Consider the following 24,442-nt stretch of genomic DNA (forward strand, 5'->3'; position numbering starts at 1 on the left):
AAAGAAAAACGTTTATTGTACGATAAAAAATAACAGAAATAAAATATTGCAAGCAAATAATACTTCTTTCATGTCAAACTGAACTGTCAAGTGAAGCCGACAAAAGACAAACACATGTTGATGTTGTTCTTCTAAAGTTTTTGAGGTTATAAAACAAACACATTTCAGTGCTTCTTTGGAGCAGAGTTAAAATTTCAATTCTAGGCGCTATTTAGAGTCAATCATCCAAAACTAACCACCATGTATTTAATGTACTACTTGGACGAAAGCGGCAACAGAATTTACACATTGAAGGTAAGCATAATTGAAATTAATCCCACAAATGGGATTTCCTTTTTAATTTTGCTTTTGTTGTAGAAATTGGACCCTTATGGGAAACCTACACTGTCCGCCCATCCTGGTAAGTCACATGGCATTGTCTTTTTAGCTGTTTACTGACTAATTTTGGCTTGCAGCAAGGTTTTCACCTGAAGACAAATATTCTAAGGAGAGGATTATCATCAAAAGTCGCTTTGGTATTCTGAAAACTCAGACACCAGATCCTGTATATTAGTTTTATTTTAGCTTTAATCACTGTTTTATATTTAATGATGGGAGATTCTTGGAAATAAACTTAGAAACTCACAATTTTCTGATTTTATTTAATAATCACTTTTCATAGTTTTCTGTTTTCATGTCATTCAGTCCTAACTCTTCATTCTGCTCAAAGGTTCTTTCATAATGTGTTATTCTTAACTGATCATCAGGTTCCCCATCTTTCATGCTCTGCAATCAAATTTCAAGTGAAATTTAATTTTTTAATATCATACATACAACACCCACCTGAATGTAACTGTCCCCACAAGGATCATTAAGCACTATTGTGGCCTCTAATTTATTGTCAAGTATTGCATCCAACTTATTCAAGAAATTCTCAAACTGCTCTGATGCAGCTTTGTCTTTAGAGTCCCCAAAAATGTGAGAGGTTGTTGGATCGTACAGTTGTTCTTTCATGGCTGTAATCAAACCCTCAACTGTGGTGAAACGACCCCCTAGTGCATGGGGACCTACACTTAATTCCAACTGGGGAATTTCTAATTCACAAGTCTCAGACTACAAAAATATACCAATAAAAATCCAGTAGGAACATTAGAAGTAAACAGGAATTACTTTTAAAACATCTCTAGTTAAATCCTCTTTCTTTCTGACATCCACCTCAATTCGAACCCCTTTTGGTTCAATACCAGCACCTGACTTAACCTCATTAGTTCTATGGCCACAAGTGTCACAAGTAGTGGCCATTATTATGACTTCCTTAAAATGTGGAATGTCTGTATTTTTATAAGAAAATCATTCAGATAAATTTGTTTTGCTTCTAATAGTAATAAAGGATACTAGTCAGTTTCATGTTGGTTTCACAAAAAGTGCCACAGTTAGGGCAGTTTGTAGGAAACTGCATGACATCTAAATCTCCTTCAATATCTTCTAAAGTAAATTCACCCTCTTTGATAGGGTGAAGAATGGCAGACTCTTCTTCCTCATCTATCACTTCAGTGTGGGTAAATATTCCTAATTCATGATCTTGCTCTTTACTCCTTTTAAAGTATTCATAAGTGCAGTTAGAGTCTGTTTTGGGAGCATTTGGGTTTTCAATAAAACTATTACCAGTAATGTCTTCAAGAATCTAGGTGTTTTTAGCCTTGTTAATATTAGTTTAGTAAAGTGATTGTAACTTACTAGAGTAAAAGGTTTGTTAACATTCTTAAGTTCATTTAAAGTGTCAATAAATTGGTCTATTTGCTGTGCAACTTCCAAATGTTGCTCCCTTCTAGCAGGCTGATCCTGCTCTAAACCTGCTACAGCTCTATTAATTATACCCTCTACAGTGGTCACCTCTGAAACCCATTTTCACTCTAAACCTATTCCAGCTTAATAAAAACAACCTCCAACCTCCTTTCTGACTTTGTGAAGGGATCTCAAAGCTGACTTCGGGAATTTTAATGCTGGTGTGATCACTTTTAACCAACTGCCTGTTCAAATCGCTCTTATCTTTCACAGTTAAAGTGATCTTAACACCTCTTTCAGGTACCAAACCACTAGACTGAATTTCGTTATTTTGATAGCCACAGTGGTCACAGGTGAAGGACATGATAACCACTTCTTTGTAGTACGGAATTTTTGTTAGAAGCAGTCTGGTAACGCCCTGAAAGTGAACCCAAAATGGTAAGGGAAATGGACCATGTTTTTACGGGACTTACGTTTTTTTCACAGTTCATGCATAGGGAGGTTATTTCAGTGACCTCGGGGTCGGGATCGTCGGCCTGCAAGTCCCTGAATAGGGGTGTAGTCGTCATTGTATGGATTTTCGTTTATTTTGTAGTGTAGTGTTAAATGTGTGTGTGTTATGGTTACGATGGCCAAGTGTGAGGTTAGGTTTTTGACAGTTGACGTTGACGTAACCGTGACAATACAGCTGTGTTGCCAAACGCTCCAACGTTGCCAATATCGGAGTACTTTAATTCAGGATCTATAGGAGCTCAAAATATCAAAATAAATAAAAAAAATACAAAAATTTAAAAAAATGCCATTTTTGCAATTTTCGCAATTTTTCATTTTGCTCTAGAAGGGGTGTCACTAGTTTTTGAAATTCCATATCTCGGTAACAAGAAGAGCTAGAGGGGCCAGTTTTGGCTCATTTTGTAGTATTTTTTAAGCTCTTTCCAATGGTGGGTTAGAGAAACTGCTGGGAGTTCACATTTTGTAAAAACTGCAATGGTAAACTTCAAAATGAAATGAAATGACGTAATAATATGCAGTAAGAATAAAAGTAAAATTGTGTCATAACAAATAATAATTTCTTTTGCGTCAATGCACTTTACATAATCAACAGATTCGTATTTTTATTCCGGCTCGTATATACGGTTTTGTTCATTTATAAATTTTAAGTGAATGCGCAATTTCGCAACGTTCGTTCGTTCAATTATTGCCATCAAATCTAATTAAGGGGGAAAAGTTGAGAACAGTGGGAATTTCGCCATTTCTGGTTGGAGAGAAATAACGTTCATCCCCAGCGGCCATTTATCTATTTCTCCCACTCCATACTACACTTTTAATTAACAGAGCTAAATCGTTTAATGCATCCCCAGACATTACTTTAATCTGGCGCTAATTATAACATTCCCTCCTATGTGTACCCTTGATATACCGCCTGCTCCGCCATTCCCTTTAACTGCAGTCATTATATCCCGGCGAATGCTACAAATTATCTACCTTAATTTGTAAATTTTCGAGAAGTCGCGTTAAATAATACAAAATCATCCCCCATCTTGATATAAGTGACACTATTTAAGTAACTTACAGTAAACGTACAAGAGAAAAGTAAAGACAAACCTAAAATCAAATTTACACAAAAACCGAAGAAACGTTATGTATTAGCCTTTTATGTCTCGTTTAGATCCCCATGAGCTCTTTTAGATCTATCGATTTATATTATTCTTGACTCGTGCAATTGGCTAAAAGGTTTCCTTTAAAAAACTGTTTTCGTTTAACACTTGATTAGATATCATGTTTATATGTATGAGACTGAGGGTTGAACGAGTTGTTTGATATTCCTGGCGGTTATATACAAGTGTCCTGAAAAATTTCCTGTTTTAACCACTAGGGTGTTTATTTGTTCAATAAATGTTCTGTCAGTCAGATTTTTACTACTTTACTACTTAGATTTAGAGTGTATTGACAAGAAGTATTTAATCAAATAGTGTATTAATGAAAGCGATTAATAATCAAAATCTGTAATAAACGTTTATTATCCTAAAAAGTTTAGAAAAAAAACTAATTATTGTCAGTTGTATATGCGATATGCTAAACCTAACTAGACTACTAGACCTACTACTTCAATTTAAATTAATAAAGTTAAGTAAATTTTTGAGAAAACGGAAGACATTATTAGCAAAAAACTAAGCACGCCACTGGAATCACATCGAAAAAGTGCCTTAAAAATGTTTTTGTTTCACTTTGATATTTTAATAAACAAAAAAGTTGTAAAGAGTTTTCAAAATGGAACAAATTTGAAAAACGCCCTCTAGCGACGCAAATTAACTAAATATCAAAATACGGTTTTTGGCATTAATCTTTTTTGAAAAATCGAGCTCTAGACATAGTAGTACTAGTCTAGCCAGGAAATGGGGTTTTTCTGTCAAAACACACTAAATCCGGACACCCTGTACAGGGTGCTGCATTTTCGATGGTTTTACGGGGTACAGAGAAAACGGTAATAGATAGAAAAAAAGTAGCATATGTGTTCTGATCTCTTTTTCTGAGCTGAGATGAATGGCGAAAAGTGGGAGGCGCAAACTTCTTTTGTTTCAAAGATACGGGGGGTTTTTGAAAATTAGTCATTTTGGAACCTCCTCTGTATTTCAAGTTATCAAAAAAGGACGTAGTCAGTTTTTTTCTATTACGTTTAATTTCTGACATATGACAGTAAGTTATGTTTTTTTAAATGGAACACCCTATATATTTTTAGTTCATTTAATTCTGTTGATTTTTACTTTTTCAACGGTAGGATTAGAACATATAAGTTTGTAAACGTTAATTTTGGTATTTAGAAAAAAGGCGTTTCCTTAACAAAAAAGTGCCAAACAATATGTATAAAAATACCCACAGTTGAAAAAAAATTTGGCTATGTTCATATTAACATGTTACATGTAGTTTATAAACAGTTTTTTTAACTTCTACCTTAAAAATAGTAGAAAATAGAAATGGCCTCTTTTCTTATCAAAGTGACGGTAGAACTGTTTGTAACTTAGATTTTTAATAAGATTTATTAAAAATATTTAATTTTCTGATGTGTTAGTTTATATGATTTCCGATTTTGTTTGGTATTTTAGATATTTGGCCTTTTTTTAGCTTAGCAAAGGTCTTTTTTTAAAATAACAGGATTAACCTCTACAAACTTATATGTTGTAATACACCGTTGAAAAGGTAAAAATCAACAGAATTAAATGACGTAAAAATATATAGGATGTTCCATTTAAAAAAATGTAACTTACTGTCATATGTCAGAAACTAAACGGAATAGAAAAAAACTGACTACGCCATTGGATTCTACGTCAAAACTTCTACCGGAAACCGTTTTTGCTTTTTTGATAACTTTAAGAGCAACTGAAATACAGAAGAGGTTCAAAAATTACCAATTTTCGAAAACCCCCCGTATTTTTGAAACAAAAGAAGTTTGCGCCGCCCACTTTTCGCCAGTCATCTCAGAAAAAGAGATCAGAACACGTATGCTACTTTTTTTCTATCTATTACCGTTTTCTCTGTACCCCGTAAATAGATTTTTTCAATTGGACACGGTTTTTGAGATACGCACATAAAAAATGTTTTTTTTTTTAAATGGAACACCCTGTATATTATTTCATTTTTGAAAAGATCTTAAAATTACCATTCTAACGACCTATAACACTTGATATTTCAAAATGTTTTCTTCTTAACGATTTTTTTGTACGTATCTCCAAAACCGTATCTAATAGGAAACAACTATTTACACTACTGGATTCTACGCGAAAAGTTGCTGTAGAAATGTATTTTTAGAACAAAAAATACAACTGGAAGGTTTGAAGTAAAGTCCGAATTTTGAGAAGCACCCTGTATCTGTCAAACTTTGACAGACATTAACCAAGCATTTTCGTCTTTAAGTTTTGTACCAAATTCCAACCTCAGACATCACCAAAAATCACAAAAAATTAAAACATAAAAACACAAAAATAGTTTTTTCCTAACAAATGCGGAAAGTGATACTTTCCCGCCCGCTAACAGTCGAGTGCGAGGAAGGCACTTTCCGCACGTGACAGAAACATAACTTTTTCTTCAAGCATTACTTAAAAACGGAATTTTTAATAATAGTAAATTTAACAATATTATAACAGCAAAATATAACAGCACATTAAAGTTATTAAGTACCAAAATAATACTTTATTACAATGTTCAAACTTGATTGGTACCATAAATCGGTTATTGATTAAATTAATTATCATTTATGGATTGTGGGTTATTATTAGAAATAATCAGACGGATCTGTTATTAATACTAATACTGCTGGAATAATTCAGAATACAATACTTAAACTAACATAATTAGTTTTACAACTATTTACCTCCTCTTTAGAATATGATATAATTTAAAAAAAAATACTGAAACTCATTACTCACAAAAATACCAAACTAACTTGGAGTGAAAAAATGACAGTTTTAAGCACATTTTTGGAATCCTCATTAAATTTCTTATCCAATAACCTAAAAAAAATCACAAAATTCGGTACAGTCAGGGAGAAAAGTGCTGCCAAAGTTTGAACTGGCAGAAACACAGTTTGAAAAGACAGTCAGCGACAAAATCGTCTGTTAAACTTACTTGTAGTGAGAAAATAACAGTTTTATCCACATTTTTGGAATCCTTATTAAGTTTCCTATCTACTAACCTAAAAAAGCACTAAAAAAATCAAGTATAGTCAATTAGAAAAACAGTATCAAAGTTTGAACTGCCAGAAACACAGTTTGAAAGGACAGTCAGAGACACAATCGCCTGTAAAACCCACTTGGAATGAGAAAATGACAGTTTTAAGCACATTTTTGGAATCCTCATTAAATTTCCTATCCACTAACCTAAAAAAACACTATCAAATTGAGTACAGTCAGAGAGAAAAACAGTGTCAAAGTTTGAACTAACAGAAGCACAGTTTGAAAGGACAGTCAGAGACAAAATCGCCTGTAAAACCCACTTGGAATGAGAAAATGACAGTTTTAAGCACATTTTTGGAATCCTCATTAAATTTCCTATCCACTAACCTAAAAAAACACTATCAAATTGAGTACAGTCAGAGAGAAAAACAGTGTCAAAGTTTGAACTAACAGAAGCACAGTTTGAAAGGACAGTCAAGGACAAAATCGCCTGTAAAACCTATTTGTGGTGTGAAAATGACAGTTTTAAGCACATTTTTGAAATCCTTATTAAATTTCCTATCCAATAGTCTAAAAAAACACTAAAAAATCGAGTATAGTCAGTTAGAAAAACAGTGTCAAAATTTGAACTGCTAGAAACACAGTTTGAAAGGACAGTAAGGGACAAAATCGCCTGTAAAACCCACTTGTAGTGTGAAAATGACAGTTTTAAGCACATTTTTGAAATCCTTATTAAATTTCCTATTCAATAGTCTAAAAAAAACACTACCAAATTGAGTACAGTCAGAGAGGAAAACAGTGTCAAAGTTTGAACTAACAGAAACACAGTTTGAAAGGACAGTCAAGGACAAAATCGCCTGTAAAACTCATTTGTGGTGTGAAAATGACAGTTTTATGCACATTTTTGAAATCCTTATTAAATTTCCTATCCAATAGTCTAAAAAAACACTAAAAAATCAAGTATAGTCAGTTAGAAAAACAGTGTCAAAATTTGAACTGCTAGAAACACAGTTTGAAAGGACAGTAAGGGACAAAATCGCCTGTAAAACCCACTTGTAGTGTGAAAATGACAGTTTTAAGCACATTTTTGAAATCCTTATTAAATTTCCTATTCAATAGTCTAAAAAAAACACTACCAAATTGAGTACAGTCAGAGAGGAAAACAGTGTCAAAGTTTGAACTAACAGAAACACAGTTTGAAAGGACAGTCAAGGACAAAATCGCCTGTAAAACCCATTTGTGGTGTGAAAATGACAGTTTTATGCACATTTTTGAAATCCTTATTAAATTTCCTATCCAATAGTCTAAAAAAACACTAAAAAATCGAGTATAGTCAGTTAGAAAAACAGTGTCAAAATTTGAACTGCTAGAAACACAGTTTGAAAGGACAGTAAGGGACAAAATCGCCTGTAAAACCCACTTGTAGTGTGAAAATGACAGTTTTAAGCACATTTTTGAAATCCTTATTAAATTTCCTATCCAATAGCTTAAAAAAATATCACTAAATTCGGTACAGTCAGGGAGAAAAGTGCTGCCAAAGTTTGAAAACACAGTCAGCGACAAAATCGTCTGTTAAACTCACTTGGAGTGAGAAAGTGAATTTTTGGAAACAAAAATTTGAAATTATTATTTTTATGTCAACAAACTTTGTAACGTTACAGGGTGTCCAAGTGCAACACTATAGATCAAATGTCTTTCGTTGCACTATGATGGAATCGAAAATGCGCTGCCCTGTACACCTAATAGTCATTAACAAAATGATAACACTTCTTTATTTGTTAGTATCGCAACGCAGCCTTTCTGATAAATAAGTATTTAACAGTATTTAGTGATAATTTGTTTATTTTAAATCATTTCTTCGCGACAAAGCTGACTGGCCGGGTGGTGCATATTACATTTTTTTGTGCCAAAAAAGCAGAGGATTTAACATGTTAAGGGTGAGTTTTTTTAAATTCAGTTTGTTATAATGGGTTTGGAAGTTGTGACGTTAAAATTACAAACACGCAAAATATGCATTGATATTGATAGACTGTTTTAAAGATAAGAGGCGTCCCAGTACCAGTTACGGTTTAGTACATTAATTACTGTTGTTTTGACCCTTGACCAAATGGATTTCCAAACAATTCCAATCGCATTATTACTTCTTGGTAATTTCGATTTAAAACGCCCAAAAATACGGGATAATATCAAGAAAGTGGATAAACCTAGTGACCTCTTTCCAAGGCGCAATCAAATTTATACAGTAACCTAAATTTCACAAAATTTTCGGCACATTTTGATAAAACACCTCCAGATTCAAAACAGGAAATTGTGTATCAGCCAGATTTAGGTCGGTTTGTTTATTTTGTGAGATAGGTCAGGTGATGAGGCAGTCAACGGATTTTCGGGTACTTTAAATCGATATTTTCCTTTCACACTTATCGATTCTAGTGTTTTTAGGTCGTGTGTTTATGGTGGTTGATCGCCTTCGCTCGAGGAATCGACTATGACAGAGTCACGGTTGAACCAATGAAATGTTCTTATGGCGAACGGGGCTCGTTGACAGCCACTTGCGTCAATGCCACCCCCGGCTTTTTCAAAGCCACCTCGTATAGATTCGATCACCTGGACCAGACTTTGATATGTTTGAATTGCACGCTGACCAACGTCGAATCGAATACGTTCGATCTGGCAGGCAACACAATTAAAAATTTGGAATTGAGTGATTGTCGCATCGAAACGTTGAAGCCAAAGTCTTTTATGGGGCTTATTTTTATGGAAAGATTGAATTTGGCTAACAACAAGATTCGATCGATTTTTCCCGGTATGTATTACTTTCAATGAATTCCTCATCATCGAATTAGTAGAATCCTGAAGCTTGGTTCACATGAATCCGGAACATTCGCGGAATGCGGACAGCGGAAAATCGTTCAGCCAATCAGCATTCTTCCGTAAGCGTTCTGTCCGTCAATCCGGACCGGTGTGCATATTTTCAGTCAGCAACAAAATCGTCTGTTAAACTCACTTGGAGTGAGAAAATGACAGTTTTAAGCACATTTTTGGAATCCTCATTAAATTTCTTATTCAATAACCTAAAAAAAATCACAAAATTCGGTACAGTCAGGGAGAAAAGTGCTGCCAAAGTTTGAACTGCCAGAAACACAGTTTGAAAAGACAATCAGCGACAAAATCATCTGTTAAACTCACTTGGAGTGAGAAAATAACAGTTTTATCCACATTTTTGGAATCCTTATTAAGTTTCCTATCTACTAACCTAAAAAAACACTAAAAAATCGAGTATAGTCAGTTAGAAAAACAGTATGAAAGTTTGAACTGCCAAAAACACAGTTTGAAAGGACAGTCAGAGACAAAATCGCCTGTAAAACCCACTTGGAATGAGAAAATTACAGTTTTAAGCACATTTTTGTAATCCTCGTTAAATTTCCTATTCAGTTACTTGGAAAAATCGTATAAAATGTGGTACAGTCTGGGAGAAAAGCAGTGTCAAATTTTGAACTAAAAGAAACACAGTTGGGAAGAACAGTCAGGGACAAAATCGCTGGTGAAACCCACTTCTAGTAAGAAAACGTTTGATTTAAGTACATTTTTGGAATCCTCATTAAATTTCCTATTCAATAGCCAAAAAAAAAACAAAAAACATATCGGTACAGTCATGGTGAAAAATGGTGTCAAAGTTTGAATTGTTAGAAACACAGTTTGAAAGGACAGTCAAGGACAAAATCGCCTGTAAAACCCATTTGTGGTGTGAAAATAACCGTTTTAAGCACATTTTTGAAATCCTTATTAAATTTCCTATCCAATAGTCTAAAAAAACATTACCAAATTGAGTACAGTCAGAGAGAAAACCAGTGTCAAAGTTTGAACTAACAGAAGCACAGTTTGAAAAGACAGTCAAGGACAAAATCGCCTGTAAAACCCATTTGTTGTGTGAAAATGACAGTTTTAAGCACATTTTTGGAATCCTCGTTAAATTTCCTATTCAGTTACTTGGAAAAACCGTATAAAATGTGGTACAGTCTGGGAGAAAAGCAGTGTCAAATTTTGAACTAAAAGAAACAGCTGTTTGGAACAGTCACAGACAGGGACAAAATCGCCTGTAAAACCCATTTGTAGTGTGAAAATGACAGTTTTAAGCAGATTTTTGAAATCCTTATTGAATATCCTATTCAATAGTCTAAAAAAATACTACCAAATTGAGTACAGTCAGAGAGAAAAACAGTGTCAAAGTTTGAACTAACAGAAACACAATTTGAAAGGACAGTAAGGGACAAAATCGTCTGTGAAACTCACTTGAAGTGAGAAAATGACAGTTTTAAGCACATTTTTGGAATCCTCATTAAATTTCCTATCCACTAACCTAAAAAAACACTACCAAATTGAGTACAGTCAGAGAGAAAAACAGTGTCAAAGTTTGAACAAACAGAAACATAGTTTGAAAGGACAGTAAGGGACAAAATCGCCTGTAAAACCCACTTGTAGTGTGAAAATGACAGTTTTAAGCACATTTTTGGAATCCTCATTAAATTTCCTATCTACTAACCTAAAAAAACACTACCAAATTGAGTACAGTCAGAGAGAAAAACAGTGTCAAAGTTTGAACTAACAGAAACACAGTTTGAAAGGACAGTCAAGGACAAAATCACCTGTAAAACCCATTTGTGGTGTGAAAATGACAGTTTTAAGCACATTTTTGAAATCCTTATTAAATTTCCTATCCACTAACCTAAAAAAACACTACCAAATTGAGTACAGTCAGAGAGAAAAACAGTGTCAAAGTTTAAACTAACAGAAACACAGTTTGAAAGGACAGTCAAGGACAAAATCGCCTGTAAAACCCATTTGTGGTGTGAAAATTACAGTTTTAAGCACATTTTTGAAATCCTTATTAAATTTCCTCTCCAATAGTCTAAAAAAACACAAAAAAATCGAGTATAGTCAGTTAGAAAAACAGTGTCAAAATTTGAACTGCTAGAAACACAGTTTGAAAGGACAGTAAGGGACAAAATCGCCTGTAAAACCCACTTGTAGTGTGAAAATGACAGTTTTAAGCACATTTTTGGAATCCTTATTAAATTTCCTATCCAATAGCCTAAAAAAATATCACTAAATTCAGTACAGTCAGGGAGAAAAGTGCTGCCAAAGTTTGAACTGGCAGAAACACAGTTTGAAAAGACAGTCAGCGACAAAATTGTCTGTTAAACTCACTTGGAGTGAGAAAATAACAGTTTTAAGCACATTTTTGGAATCCTCATTAAATTTCCTATCCACTAACCTAAAAAAACACTACCAAATTGAGTACGGTCAGAGAGAAAAACAGTGTCAAAGTTTGAACTAACAGAAACACAGTTTGAAAGGACAGTCAAGGACAAAATCGCATGTAAAACCCACTTGTAGTGTGAAAATGACAGTTTTAAGCACATTTTTGAAATCCTTATTAAATTTCCTATCCAATAGCTTAAAAAAATATCACTAAATTCGGTACAGTCAGGGAGAAAAGTGCTGCCGAAGTTTGAAAACACAGTCAGCGACAAAATCGTCTGTTAAACTCACTTAGAGTGAGAAAATGACAGTTTTAAGCACATTTTTGGAATCGTCATTAAATTTCCTATCTACTAACCTAAAAAACACTACCAAATTGAGTACAGTCAGAGAGAAAAACAGTGTCAAAGTTTGAACTAACAGAAACACAGTTTGAAAGGACAGTCAAGGACAAAATCGCCTGTAAAACCCATTTGTGGTGTGAAAATGACAGTTTTAAGCACATTTTTGGAATCCTCATTAAATTTCCTATCCAATAGTCTAAAAAAACACTACCAAATTGAGTACAGTCAGAGAGAAAAACAGTGTCAAAATTTGAACTAACAGAAACACAGTTTGAAAGGACAGTCAAGGACAAAATCGCCTGTAAAACCCATTTGTGGTGTGAAAATGACAGTTTTAAGCACATTTTTGGAATCCTCATTAAATTTCCTATCCAATAGTCTAAAAAAACACTACCAAATTGAGTACAGTCAGAGAGAAAAACAGTGTCAAAATTTGAACTAACAGAAACACAGTTTGAAAGGACAGTCAAGGACAAAATCGCCTGTAAAACCCATTTGTGGTGTGAAAATGACAGTTTTAAGCACATTTTTGGAATCCTCATTAAATTTCCTATCCAATAGTCTAAAAAAACACTACCAAATTGAGTACAGTCAGAGAGAAAAACAGTGTCAAAATTTGAACTAACAGAAACACAGCTTGAAAGGACAGTCCGCATAATTCCGGATACATGAGAACCGAGCTATAGTTTAACCGTACCCAGATCAAGAAACAGCTCCCAGGCAGCCATTTTCAATTTCCTGTCAAAAAAGTTCAGTTAAAGCACGCAATTTCAGAATGATTTAAGAAAAAGTAATGAATATGGCGTTAAAAGCTGCCAATTTGAATTTTCTGTATCAAAAATCGCGGTTGTATCTGGTTTTAATAGTTATTTACCTAACAAGTGCGGAAAGTGGTACTTTTCCGCACCAGACACACAGTTAAAGGGCGGGAAATACGCTTTCCGCATGTGTTAGGTAACATTTTTCCTACTAGTATCAAGTTTGATTAAATTGAAGGAAAGTGTACAATAAAATTACTAAAATGTTTGCGAAGATGATAACGGTGATCAGTTCACCATCAATGTGGTCACTAATGCAATTCTAGTATTATTAACAAAACATAAAAATCGTCTTTTGATAACCTTTTGCAATCAACGCTTATTGAAGAAACTGAATTTTAACAGTAAAAATTTCAAAAAATCACGCCAACAAAATCCATTTGATTTTGCACTGTTGCTTGAAGTAATGCTGAATGATGTCGATTTTCTCACTTCTAAGCATTGATATCCCAAAATAACCTCACTCCTATTAACTAACTTATTAAACTTTCAGGTACGTTTACGGGAACAAAAAAAATCCAATGGCTCGACCTGTCAAACAACCAAATCACCATACTGTCAGAGGAGGGATTCAAAGAGTTGGCGGGACTTTTGGAACTGCACCTCAACAAAAACTCGATCAAAACCATCGATTTGTACGCCTTTAAAGGTTTAGACAAGCTGCAAATACTCGACTTGTCTTACAACTACATTTCCGTGGTCAACGACTCGATGATGAACTTGACATCGATGGAATACCTGAATTTGCGCCACAATGACCTGCACCAGCTAAACGGTGACGAGTTCTTCCAGATGGCACAGTTGAGCAAACTGGATTTGTCGGAAAATCAGTTGGACGATCGATTTTCCCTCAATATGACCTACGACAATCAACTGATCGAGTTGATCATGAATCATAACCAGATTCAGCGTTTGTGGTTCAATCTAAGCCATCTGGACAATTTGCAGATATTAGACTTGAGTAATAACAATATTAGCGTTATGAACGTTACTCGTTATGGTAGATTGGTCAGTCTACAATATCTCAATTTGGCTTACAACAACTTGAAAGTGTGGAAAACTGGCCAGTTTACAGGACTTCCACAATTGCACGACCTCAACTGTTCTCATAATCTTATCGAAACAGCTTTAATAACTGGAGTGTTCACATTACCCACACTTCACACTTTGGATCTGTCCTCTAATCTAATATCGGACTTGGACTATTTCAGTTTACTGTCCAGATTGCCCAGTTTGTCCTACATCAAACTGAGCAACAACTTGTTGTCCTGTGACCTGGAGAAAGAGATGGAAAACTTTTTTTCCGAAGACAACTTCAAGTACGAGCTGTATGATGACGTGGCGGGGGGGAAGAAATGCGTGAAAAAACCACTGTTGCCAGCTCATCGTTTGTTGCACGAATCTGACGATTTTGTGCAAACACCTTCAGACAGATTAACGGCATCTGATATTGTCATGTTCGTTATAATTTCACTTGTGATAGCCGCGATTAGCGTTTTGGCTTACGTGCAATATTTATTTTATAAGGGGGTGCAAATTAGTTTGCCTGGCAGGGCTGAAAGTAATTTACGACTAATTAATTCAGAACCAGAGCCAAGAGAAGAAGAATTTGTTAATCCTCTCTCGTAGGTGGTGTTAGTTTTAATATAGGTTGTACTACATAGAATATGTATTTTTTTACATCATATACCCGATGTCATATAATAATTGAAATCAGTGATCTTTCCCACCAAAGGCTAACAAAAGTTCAAAAATCCTGTATTAACAACCTCTTAGACTAACTTTAAATTCTAATAACATAGCTCTCAGAAAATCCATCTCAGAGAGATCAGACCCACACTGTCACATTTCTTTTGTTTATTTTAAGATGACAATTTGACAGCTCCTAACTTGATCAGTGTGACAGCGAGAAGGTTCGTTCAAACGTCAAAATGTAGCCTAAAGCTTTCTTTTGTCAAGACAGAGTTTTTATGGAAAAACACTAATAACTAAATTCTTGATGAAAACAGTCTCTGTGACGTCGTTTGACTACTTAAAGACAGCAGAAATACCTAAAAAGTCAATTTTGATAACTCCAGCACAGAAAAACATTTTTTACTGTATTGGACACTTTTTGGACATTTTCAGTCCTTATGACGTCATTTATGACAAATTTTTGATGAAAACAGTCTCTGTGACGTCGTTTGACTACTTAAAGACCCCAGAAATGCCTAAAAAGTCAATTTTGATAACTCTAAGACAGAAAAACATGTTTTACTGTATTTGACATTTTTCGGACAATTTTCACTCCTTATGACGTAATTTCTGACAATTTCTAGATACAAACAGTCTTTGTGACGTCGTTTGACTACTTTAAGACACCAGAAATGCTTAAAAAGTCAATTTTGACAACTCCAAAACAGAAAAACTGTGATTGACTGTATTTGACGATTTTCGGACAATTTTCAGTCCTTATGACGTCATTTCTGACAAATTCTTGATGAAAACAGTCTCTGTGACGTCGTTTGACTACTTTAAGACAGCAGAAACGCCCAAAAAGTAAATTTTGACAACTCCAAAACAGAAAAAATATGACTGACTGTATTTGAGGATTTTCGGACATTTTTCAGTCTTTATGACGTCATTTCTAACAATTTCTAGATGAAAACCGTCTCTGTGACGTCGTTTGACTACTTTAAGACACCAGAAATGCCTAAAAAGTCAATTTTGACAACTCTAACACAGAAAAACATTTTTTACTGTATTGGACACTTTTCGGACATTTTCAGTCCTTATGACGTCATTTCTGACAAATTCTTGATGAAAACACTCTCTGTGATGTCGTTTGACTACTTTAAGACACCAGAAATGCCTAAAAAGTCAATTTTGACAACTCCAAAACAGAAAAACTGTGATTGACTGTATTTGACGATTTTCGGACAATTTTCAGTCTTTATGACGTCATTTCTAACAATTTCTAGATGAAAACAGTCTCTGTGACGTCGTTTGACTACTTTAAGACACCAGAAATGCCTAAAAAGTCAATTTTGACAACCCTACAACAGAAAAACTGTGATTGACTGTATTTGACGATTTTCGGACAATTTTCAGTCCTTATGACGTCATTTCTGACAATTTCAAGATGAAAACAGTCTCTGTGACGTCGTTTGACTACTTTAAGACACCAGAAATGCCTAAAAAGTCAATTTTGATAACTCTAACACAGAAAAACATTTTCTACTGTATTTGACACTTTTCGGACATTTTCAGTCCTTATGACGTCAATTCTGACAATTTCAAGATGAAAACAGTCTCTGTGACGTCGTTTGACTACTTTAAGACACCAGTAAATAGTAAAGCTGACCTAGCACACTGTTTTGCATGTTTAAGTTCAATACAAAACTTTAGTATACACTCTCAAACTATCCCAAATAGGGTAGTTTCCCTAGTTAGTAGCCTGGTAGTTTTTTGTGGAAAATTATGTCTATATTGAATATATTAGACCCTGATCTAAAGTTCAATTATCAAAAGCAGCAAAACAATGTTGTTTTTCCGCTTTCAGGCTAAAATTTAAATAATAAAAAAGTATGATAATACGGTCGAAAAACGTGTCAAACGTATCAGAAAAGTAACGAATTTACCATTGTAACTGAAGAAAATAATAAGCAAAATTGAGCCTTATTATTTATTATTATTTGCATCAGTTTCACTAATGTCGTGTTTCTTATAAAGACAATTTTTGACTCTTTTTAAATCATTTTAGAAACTTTTCTGCATTTTTTGATCTTTGGTATAGTGTCAACCATAATCTGATTCCCTGTCATATTTGCTGTGGTCCTGGTGGCGCTACATCTATCCCTCTTTGACATTACTGAAAAAGCAATGTTGCCAACTGATTTAAATCAAAAACATTTGTTACAGATTTGGAGACTACTCTGGCTCCTAATAGCCGTTAACATCGTTCGAACTTATCAAGAAGAGATGTCTTGTAGATACGGTGAACGTGGTTCTCTAACTGCAATCTGTACAAACGCGACTCCAGCCTACTTCAGAAATACTTCGTACAATTTCGATCATATGGACGAAACGTTGATTTGTAACAATTGTAACCTGACCCATTTGAAAGAGGGCACTTTCGACATCAGCGGTAATCGGTTACAGGTAATCGATTTGAAAAACAGCCACATAAAATTCATAGACAGGAAAGCGTTCACTGGATTGGTGTTTCTGAATACGCTTTACCTCACTGGGAATTCGATTGAACGGTTTGATTCTGAAGCATTTTTTGGTGTGCGAAGATTGGAGTTGCTTCAATTGGATAATGCGTTGAAGAAACCGTTGCCCAATTCAGTTTTCCGGGAAGTGAGCAGTATTCGTGAGTTAATTTTGAAGAACAACAACTTAACCGAACTTTACACCAAAACTTTTGAGGGATTAATCAGATTAGAGTTCTTGGACTTGTCTAACAACAAATTGAAGTCTTTGAATGACTCTTTGACTGAGTTGAAAAACTTAAAAATCCTTATTTTAAAGTACAATGAACTTGACGTCATTACTTCTTGGGATTTTAGTGGACTAGAAAATTTGGTTAGCTTAGATTTGTCAACGAATGCGATTGCTTTAATCCCATCAAATCTGATGGGTGTTACTAACAAGCTGAGAAAGCTAGATTTATCAAATAACTTAGTCGGAAGCATGAACTTCAAATCAGGAATATTTGATAACCTTTCCAGTCTGGAAAAATTGAACCTTACAAACAATTTCATCCAACGTATACCGCCAAGATTATTCTATGGACTGTTTACTTTAAGAGAATTAATACTCTCAGAAAATCTTATTGATCGGTTTTACACCGGAACATTTTCTGGACTGCCTTTACTAAGAGCCATTAATATCTCTCATAACCAAATCACATCTGCAGAGATGACAGGACGGATATTATTGCACCAGTTACAGCTGGTGGACTTCACCAACAACCATCTGCAATCATTCGATTATGTACGGTTTTTAAGACATGCACCCAGTATCAGAAAGCTTTATTTGAAAGGGAACTTATTGAGTTGCGACACTCGTGAACGGTTGAGCACTTATTTCCAAATGGAAGATATCTATTACGAAATGGAGATGGACAATTGTACTCCACTAACGCCCGAAGAACGTCAAAGAATTTTCAACGAAGAAATTATTGGGGAATTTCTGGAAATTGAACGACCACCTCCAATTATTTTAGCCATGAAGGTTACAATGCTGTTGTTGATTGTAGGATTGGTGTGTGGGCTGTTTTATGTGCAATTTTGGATTTTAAATGGAAGAAGAAACTAGTTATTGTATATTAGTTTGGTTGTTTATAAAATAAATATGTTCTCAAACCCCATGATTGTTTGTCAAACTGACATTTCTACGCCCTGAACTGTATAGTTTTCTGGTTTTAGTTGAATAATTAACTCTGTATTATTTATAGTCTTCCGACAACAGAGAGACGTGCTTTCAGTCAAATTTGGGACACCCTATATGTATAATGTAACAGATGTGATAAAGTGGTGTTAAAAAATGCGTTTTTACCGAGATACAGGGTGATAAAGTTTCAGATTTTTTTAAAGGTTTTATTACATAACTTCATTCTTGATATAGACAATTTTCTACATACATTTTCCCTACAATGTGTACACTGTAATTGTGGAGATCCTAAAGTGTATTGTATGCAGTGTTGCCAAGTCAAGTGGTTTTAAAGGATAATTTAGCTGGGCAGTCACGTGACCATTGTCAAAAATCATAAATCACAAAAACGCTCTTTATATCCAATACTGCAAGAAAACGTTTCTAAACCCAGATTTTTGAGCATGATTTGACAGTTTTGACGTTAGTGACAGTTGTCACGTGATTATAGAACACTATTTAGTTAGACTGTCACGTGACAATTGGCAAAACAACTGTTATAATTCTCAGAAACACGTTTTATATCAAATACTGCAAGAAAATGTTTCTAAACCCTGATTTTTGCAACTTTTGAGCATGGTTTCACAGTTTGGACGTTAGTGACAGTTGTCACGTGATTGTAGAACGTTATTTAGTTAGACGGCCACGTGACAATTGACAAAATAACTGTCATAAATCTGAGAAAAACGTTTTATATCAAATACTGCAAGAAAACGTTTCTAAACCCAGATTTTTGCAACTTTTGAGCATGATTTGACAGTTTTGACGTTAGTGACAACTGTCACGTGATTGTAGAACATTATTTAGTTAGACGGTCACATGACAATTGGCAAAATAACTGTGAAAACTCTCAGAAACACGTTTTATATCAAATACTGCAAGAAAACGTTTCTAAACCCTGATTTTTGCAACTTTTGAGCATGGTTTCACAGTTTGGACGTTAGTGACAGTTGTCACGTGATTGTAGAACGTTATTTAGTTAGACGCTCACGTGACAATTGGCAAAATAACTGTCATAAATCTGAGAAACACGTTTTATATCAAATACTGCAAGAAAACGTTTCTAAACCCTGATTTTTGCAACTTTTGAGCATGATTTGACAGTTTTGACGTTAGTGACAACTGTCACGTGATTGTAGAACATTATTTAGTTAGACGCTCACGTGACAATTGGCAAAATAACTGTCATAAATCTGAGAAACACGTTTTATATCAAATACTGCAAGAAAACGTTTCTAAACCCTGATTTTTGCAACTTTTGAGCATGATTTGACAGTTTTGACGTTAGTGACAACTGTCACGTGATTGTAGAACATTATTTAGTTAGACGGTCACGTGACAATTGGCAAAATAACTGTGAAAACTCTCAGAAACACGTTTTATATCAAATACTGCAAGAAAACGTTTCTAAACCCTGATTTTTGCAACTTTTGAGCATGGTTTCAAAGTTTGGACGTTAGTGACAGTTGTCACGTGATTGTAGAACGTTATTTAGTTAGACGGCCACGTGACAATTGGCAAAATAACTGTCATAAATCTGAGAAAAACGTTTTATATCAAATACTGCAAGAAAACGTTTCTAAACCCTGATTTTTGCAACTTTTGAGCATGATTTGACAGTTTTGACGTTAGTGACAACTGTCACGTGATTGTAGAACATTATTTAGTTAGACGGTCACGTGACAATTGGCAAAATAACTGTGAAAACTCTCAGAAACACGTTTTATATCAAATACTGCAAGAAAACGTTTCTAAATCTTGATTTTTGCAAATTTTGAGCATGGTTTCACAGTTTTGACGTTAGTGACAGTTGTCACGTGATTGTAGAACACTATTTAGTTAGACGGTCACGTGACAATTGGCAAAATAACTGTCCTAAATCGCAGAAACACGTTTTATATCAGATACTGCAAGAAAACGTTTCTAAACCCTGATTTTTCCAACTTTTCAGCATGGTTTGACAGTTTTGACGTTATTGACAGTTGTCACGTGATTGTAGAAGAGAAATTTAGCTAGACTATGAAGTTACAATTGACAAAATAACTGTTAAATCTCAGAAAATCGTCTTGTTTCGAAAACTGTGTTAAAATGTAATTCTAGTAAAATTTTGATAATTCTGACAATAGTGACAGACATCACGTGGTTTTAGAGATTAATGTGGAGTAAAAAAAAACTGTTTTAAGCGTATTTTTAGAATCCTTATTAAATTTCCTATTCAATGAACTGAAAAAGTATATGAAAAGTTTCACAACCAACATAATGGCAATAACGTAACACAACTTTCTGCTTAAAATCCAATTCTCTAGGAATGGTATAAGTTTGGCAGTTTAAACCTGACTCACCCTGTATATAGTTCCTCACAGTGCTAGTGACAGTGACGTAATAATTGTCGTTCCTTTTCTATTACATGTAAACTGAGCGAGATAGATATTTGACGTCACCGTTATGATTTTTTAAATTTGTGAAAATATAAATCCACGTTCGTCATGATATTAACATATTAAAAAAAAACAAATTGGTGTCACGTGACAAACTGTCAAATGACTTCACAGACGCCATTGAAAATGATTAGTTTTGATTTTTTTTGTCCTTTGTTGATAGTTTTTGTAATTTTTGTTATTTTTTAACAAATACAATTATTTTTGTTTTGTGTCATTTTGACAACTGAAGCATGTTTCCAAGATTAATTTCTGATTTTCTAGATTAAAAACTCAGACATAATCAATAGTGGGGGGATGTTGTATGTTATCGCTGTTAATACACGCCCATTTTGGGCAGTTTAAATTGATTGATCGAACAAATTAACTAATTAACGGATTTATAAGGTTTTATGAATTTTATTGAATTCCTAAATTGAGTCAGAATTTTTGGAAATTAACTGCGACATAGAATAATCAGGCTAATTGCCATAACAAACAACTAATATTGCGCCACTCGACATCTGAAAGTAACTCTTCGTATCGGTGATTTGATTAGCTCCGAACCGCGTATAATCAGTAATGTTATCAATAAATAATCAATTAGAGACAGCTCATAGTGTATGTGTATTAATTAGTCTATCAAAATTATTTTAATGTGACAGATGGACGGGAACGATTGTCAACAGAACATCATATGCTACTGTAAATACAGAGGGCGCTAAACAAAATATTGAACAAGGACAATGCAAAGTGATCGAGTACTTGTTTGAAATAATAATAATTTATCAATCACCGTATGCACTGATTTCCTGTTATTTTTCGTGAATTCCCTGACAGATCAGCTAAAAACGTCAGATTAATTAGAGAGGATTTAAATCTCAATAACCAAACTACAAATTGATAAGATAAGGGCAATTTACTAATTAAAAACAAAATCAAAAAACTTCAAATCTAGAAAATATAGTCAAATAGTGGCAACTTGAAAATGATTGTCAGTTGCATGTAACTTTTTCCCCACGTCCTCATACCTAAGATAAACACAATTTTTACAGATAATGTTCAATATCGCTGACATGTGACAGATTCACGAGAATTGGAAAAATAAATAAAGCAGGTTTAATCCTCTACAAATTGACAATTATTATTGTTAGACGATTACCGTTAATAACCAAATATTTTGTTCGAAATGTAATTACACTCAATTACAAGATATTTGGTGGAGATAAAATTATATGTTGCCCCGTTATCAGCATTAAATTGTTAATAATGATTTAAGGATTATCAGTATTTGATTGATGGTTTATTTTAAAACTCAATCTAATCGCACAAATAGAAATTTAATAATTTTTTAAGTAAATATATGCTTACGTAATAGGGTATTTAAAGAAATATTGGATTTTATTGATATAATTATATCCCTTCGTAAACACGGATAATCGAAACGGATTTGAAAAATCTGGTGAAATTTATTATTTGTACAGATTTCGACGTTTTTAGATAAGTTCCAGAGAATTTCCTTTTTACATTGACATACCAACTGAGACGTCACATGACCGTTTTATCAGAAAGCCTGATTGATGAGAAGTACACTAGTGCAGTATTTGCGTAAATCACTGCACTGTTGGTGGTTTGTGATTGGTCAAAAAAAAGCAGCAAGCTGAAAGCCATTTTTTTTTAATGGATGCTCTCACAACTTAGGTCATCACGTGACCAAAAAATCAGGACTGTACTAGGGCTAATTTGGAAGAAATTATTTCTCAAAGTTGTTTGTGTCAATAACTGCAATTCAGGCCTAGAAGGAACACACTTAGATTTTGCTTAAGTACGGCCCTGTCAGTTAGGGCATTATCACCAGTTTTTACTGGATACTGTCACAACTTAGGTCATCACGTGACTAAAAAATCAGGACCGTCCTAGGGCTAATTTGGGAGAAATTATTTCTCAAAGTTAGTTGTGTCAATAACTGCAATTCAGACCCAGAAGGAACACACTTGGATTTTGCTTAAGTACGGCCCTGTCAGTTAGGGCATTATCACCAGTTTTTACTGGATACTGTCACAACTTAGGTCATCACGTGACCAAAAAATCAGGACCGTCCTAGGGCTAGTTTGGAAGAAATTAATTTTCAAAGTTGGTAGTATCAATAACTGCAATTCAGGCCTTGAAGGAACACACTTGGATTTTGCCTCAGTACTGCCCTGTCAAATAGCGCATTGTCACCATTTTTTTACTAGATACTGTCACAACTTTTGATATCACGTGACTAAAAAAATCAGGACCGTACTAGGGCTAGTTTGGGAGAAATTAATTTTCAAAGTTGGTAGTATCAATAACTGCAATTCAGATCTAGAAGGAACACACTTGGATTTGGCCTCGGTACGGCCCTGTCAGTTAGGGCATTATCACAAGTTTTTACTGGATACTGTCACAATTTAGGTCATCACGTGACTAAAAAAATCAGGACCGTACTAGGGCTAGTTTGGGAGAAATTAATTTTCAAAGTTGGTTCTGTCAATAAATGAAGTTGAGGCCTAGAAGCGACACACTTGGATTATGCCGCAGTACGGCCCTGTCAATTAGCGCATTGTCACCATTTTTTTACTGGATACTGTCACAACTTATGTATGGTATCACGTGACCAAAAAATCGGGACCGTCCTAGGGCTAGTTTGGAAGAAATTAATTTTCAAATTTGGTTGTGTCAATAACTGCAATTCAGGCCTTGAAAGAACACACTTGGATTTTGCCTCAGTACTGCCCTGTCAATTAGCGCATTGTCACCATTTTTTTTTTACTGGATACTGTCACAACTTAGGTAATCACGTGACTAAAAAAATCAGGACCGCACTAGGGCTAGTTTGGGAGAAATTAATTTTCAAAGTTGGTTCTGTCAATAAGTGAAGTTGAGGCCTAGAAGCGACACACTTGGATTTTGCCTCAGTACGGCCCTGTCAATTAGCGCATTGTCACCATTTTTTTACTGGATACTGTCACAACTTTTGGTATCACGTGACCAAAAAATCAGGACCGTCCTAGGGCTAGTTTGGGAGAAATTAATTTTCACAGTTGGTTGTGTCAATAAGTGAAGTTGAGGCCTAGAAGCGACACACTTGAATTTTGCCTCAGTACGGCCCTGTAATGTGAATACTGTCACAACTTATGGCATTACGTGTTTTCAATTTCGTAGCAATTAGCTAGCTCAATTATTTCAACAAAAAAACCCGTTTGTTTTTTGAGATATTGACGTACAAACGTACAGAATTTTGAGGCCCTCTAGCGGCCAAACGGGACAATTTCGCAAAAAGTGCACATAACCTAAAAGTTTTCTTTCATTAACCCCCATAACTAGAAACTTTTTTCAAAATGTTGTTAAAATAGTTTTTTGAGATATTAGGTCTGTTCGTAGAAGCAATTTCAAACTGGTTTCCAACTGAAAATCGAAAATTGTTGGCTTTTATTGGTTGAATGGTCACGTGACATTGACATTTTAAAGGTAATGGCCAATAGCTGGACATAGTACAGAATTTTGAGGTCCTCTAGCGGCCAAACGGGGTAATTTAGCAAAAAAGTGCACATAACCTAAAAGTTTCCTTTCATTAACCCCCATAATTAGATTTTTTTTTTAAAATGTGGTTTAAATAGTTTTTGAGATATTGCCGGTTGAAGGTACAAACGTTGATTTGAATTTAAGTACCTAGTGTAAATTACCAAAATAGTTTTTTTCAATAACATTCTTCTTCTCTTCTTTTGAAC

General features: G+C 34.5%; 3 protein-coding genes across 5 annotated transcripts; 2 read left to right on the forward strand and 1 right to left on the reverse strand.

The window, feature by feature from the left end:
* The first annotated feature begins 53 nt into the window (after positions 1-53).
* Positions 54-627, forward strand: Nop10 (Nop10 ribonucleoprotein). Its single transcript, XM_081980538.1, has 3 exons — positions 54-294; positions 358-400; positions 456-627. Exons 1-3 carry the CDS (start codon positions 241-243, stop codon positions 551-553), a joined length of 195 nt encoding a protein of 64 aa, XP_081836664.1. The 5' UTR covers positions 54-240; the 3' UTR covers positions 554-627.
* Zpr1 (zinc finger protein Zpr1) lies at positions 622-2,415 on the reverse strand. Its single transcript, XM_081980535.1, has 7 exons — positions 2,238-2,415; positions 1,930-2,182; positions 1,717-1,874; positions 1,375-1,663; positions 1,150-1,310; positions 823-1,092; positions 622-765 (listed from the first exon to the last, which is right to left on the reverse strand). The coding sequence occupies exons 1-7, from the start codon at positions 2,331-2,333 to the stop codon at positions 649-651; spliced, it is 1,344 nt and encodes a 447-aa protein (XP_081836661.1). The 5' UTR covers positions 2,334-2,415; the 3' UTR covers positions 622-648.
* Positions 2,416-8,201: 5,786 nt separating this feature from the next.
* LOC145729042 (uncharacterized) lies at positions 8,202-18,206 on the forward strand. Of its 3 annotated transcripts, none has more exons than XM_081979653.1 (3): positions 8,207-8,371; positions 8,874-9,237; positions 13,349-14,521. In XM_081979653.1, the coding sequence occupies exons 1-3, from the start codon at positions 8,363-8,365 to the stop codon at positions 14,482-14,484; spliced, it is 1,509 nt and encodes a 502-aa protein (XP_081835779.1). In that variant the 5' UTR covers positions 8,207-8,362; the 3' UTR covers positions 14,485-14,521. The 3 variants fall into 3 exon arrangements, with proteins under 3 accessions (XP_081835780.1, XP_081835779.1, XP_081835776.1); XM_081979650.1 differs by lacking the exon at positions 8,207-8,371 and adding an exon at positions 8,582-8,821; XM_081979654.1 differs by lacking the exons at positions 8,874-9,237; positions 13,349-14,521 and adding an exon at positions 16,756-18,206 and having other exon boundaries at positions 8,202-8,371.
* The last annotated feature ends 6,236 nt before the right edge of the window (positions 18,207-24,442 follow it).

The sequence above is a fragment of the Ips typographus genome, linkage group LG5 (genome assembly GCF_016097725.1).
Source record: "Ips typographus isolate SLU linkage group LG5, UJ_Ityp_2.0, whole genome shotgun sequence".
Classification (NCBI taxonomy): domain Eukaryota; kingdom Metazoa; phylum Arthropoda; class Insecta; order Coleoptera; family Curculionidae; genus Ips; species Ips typographus.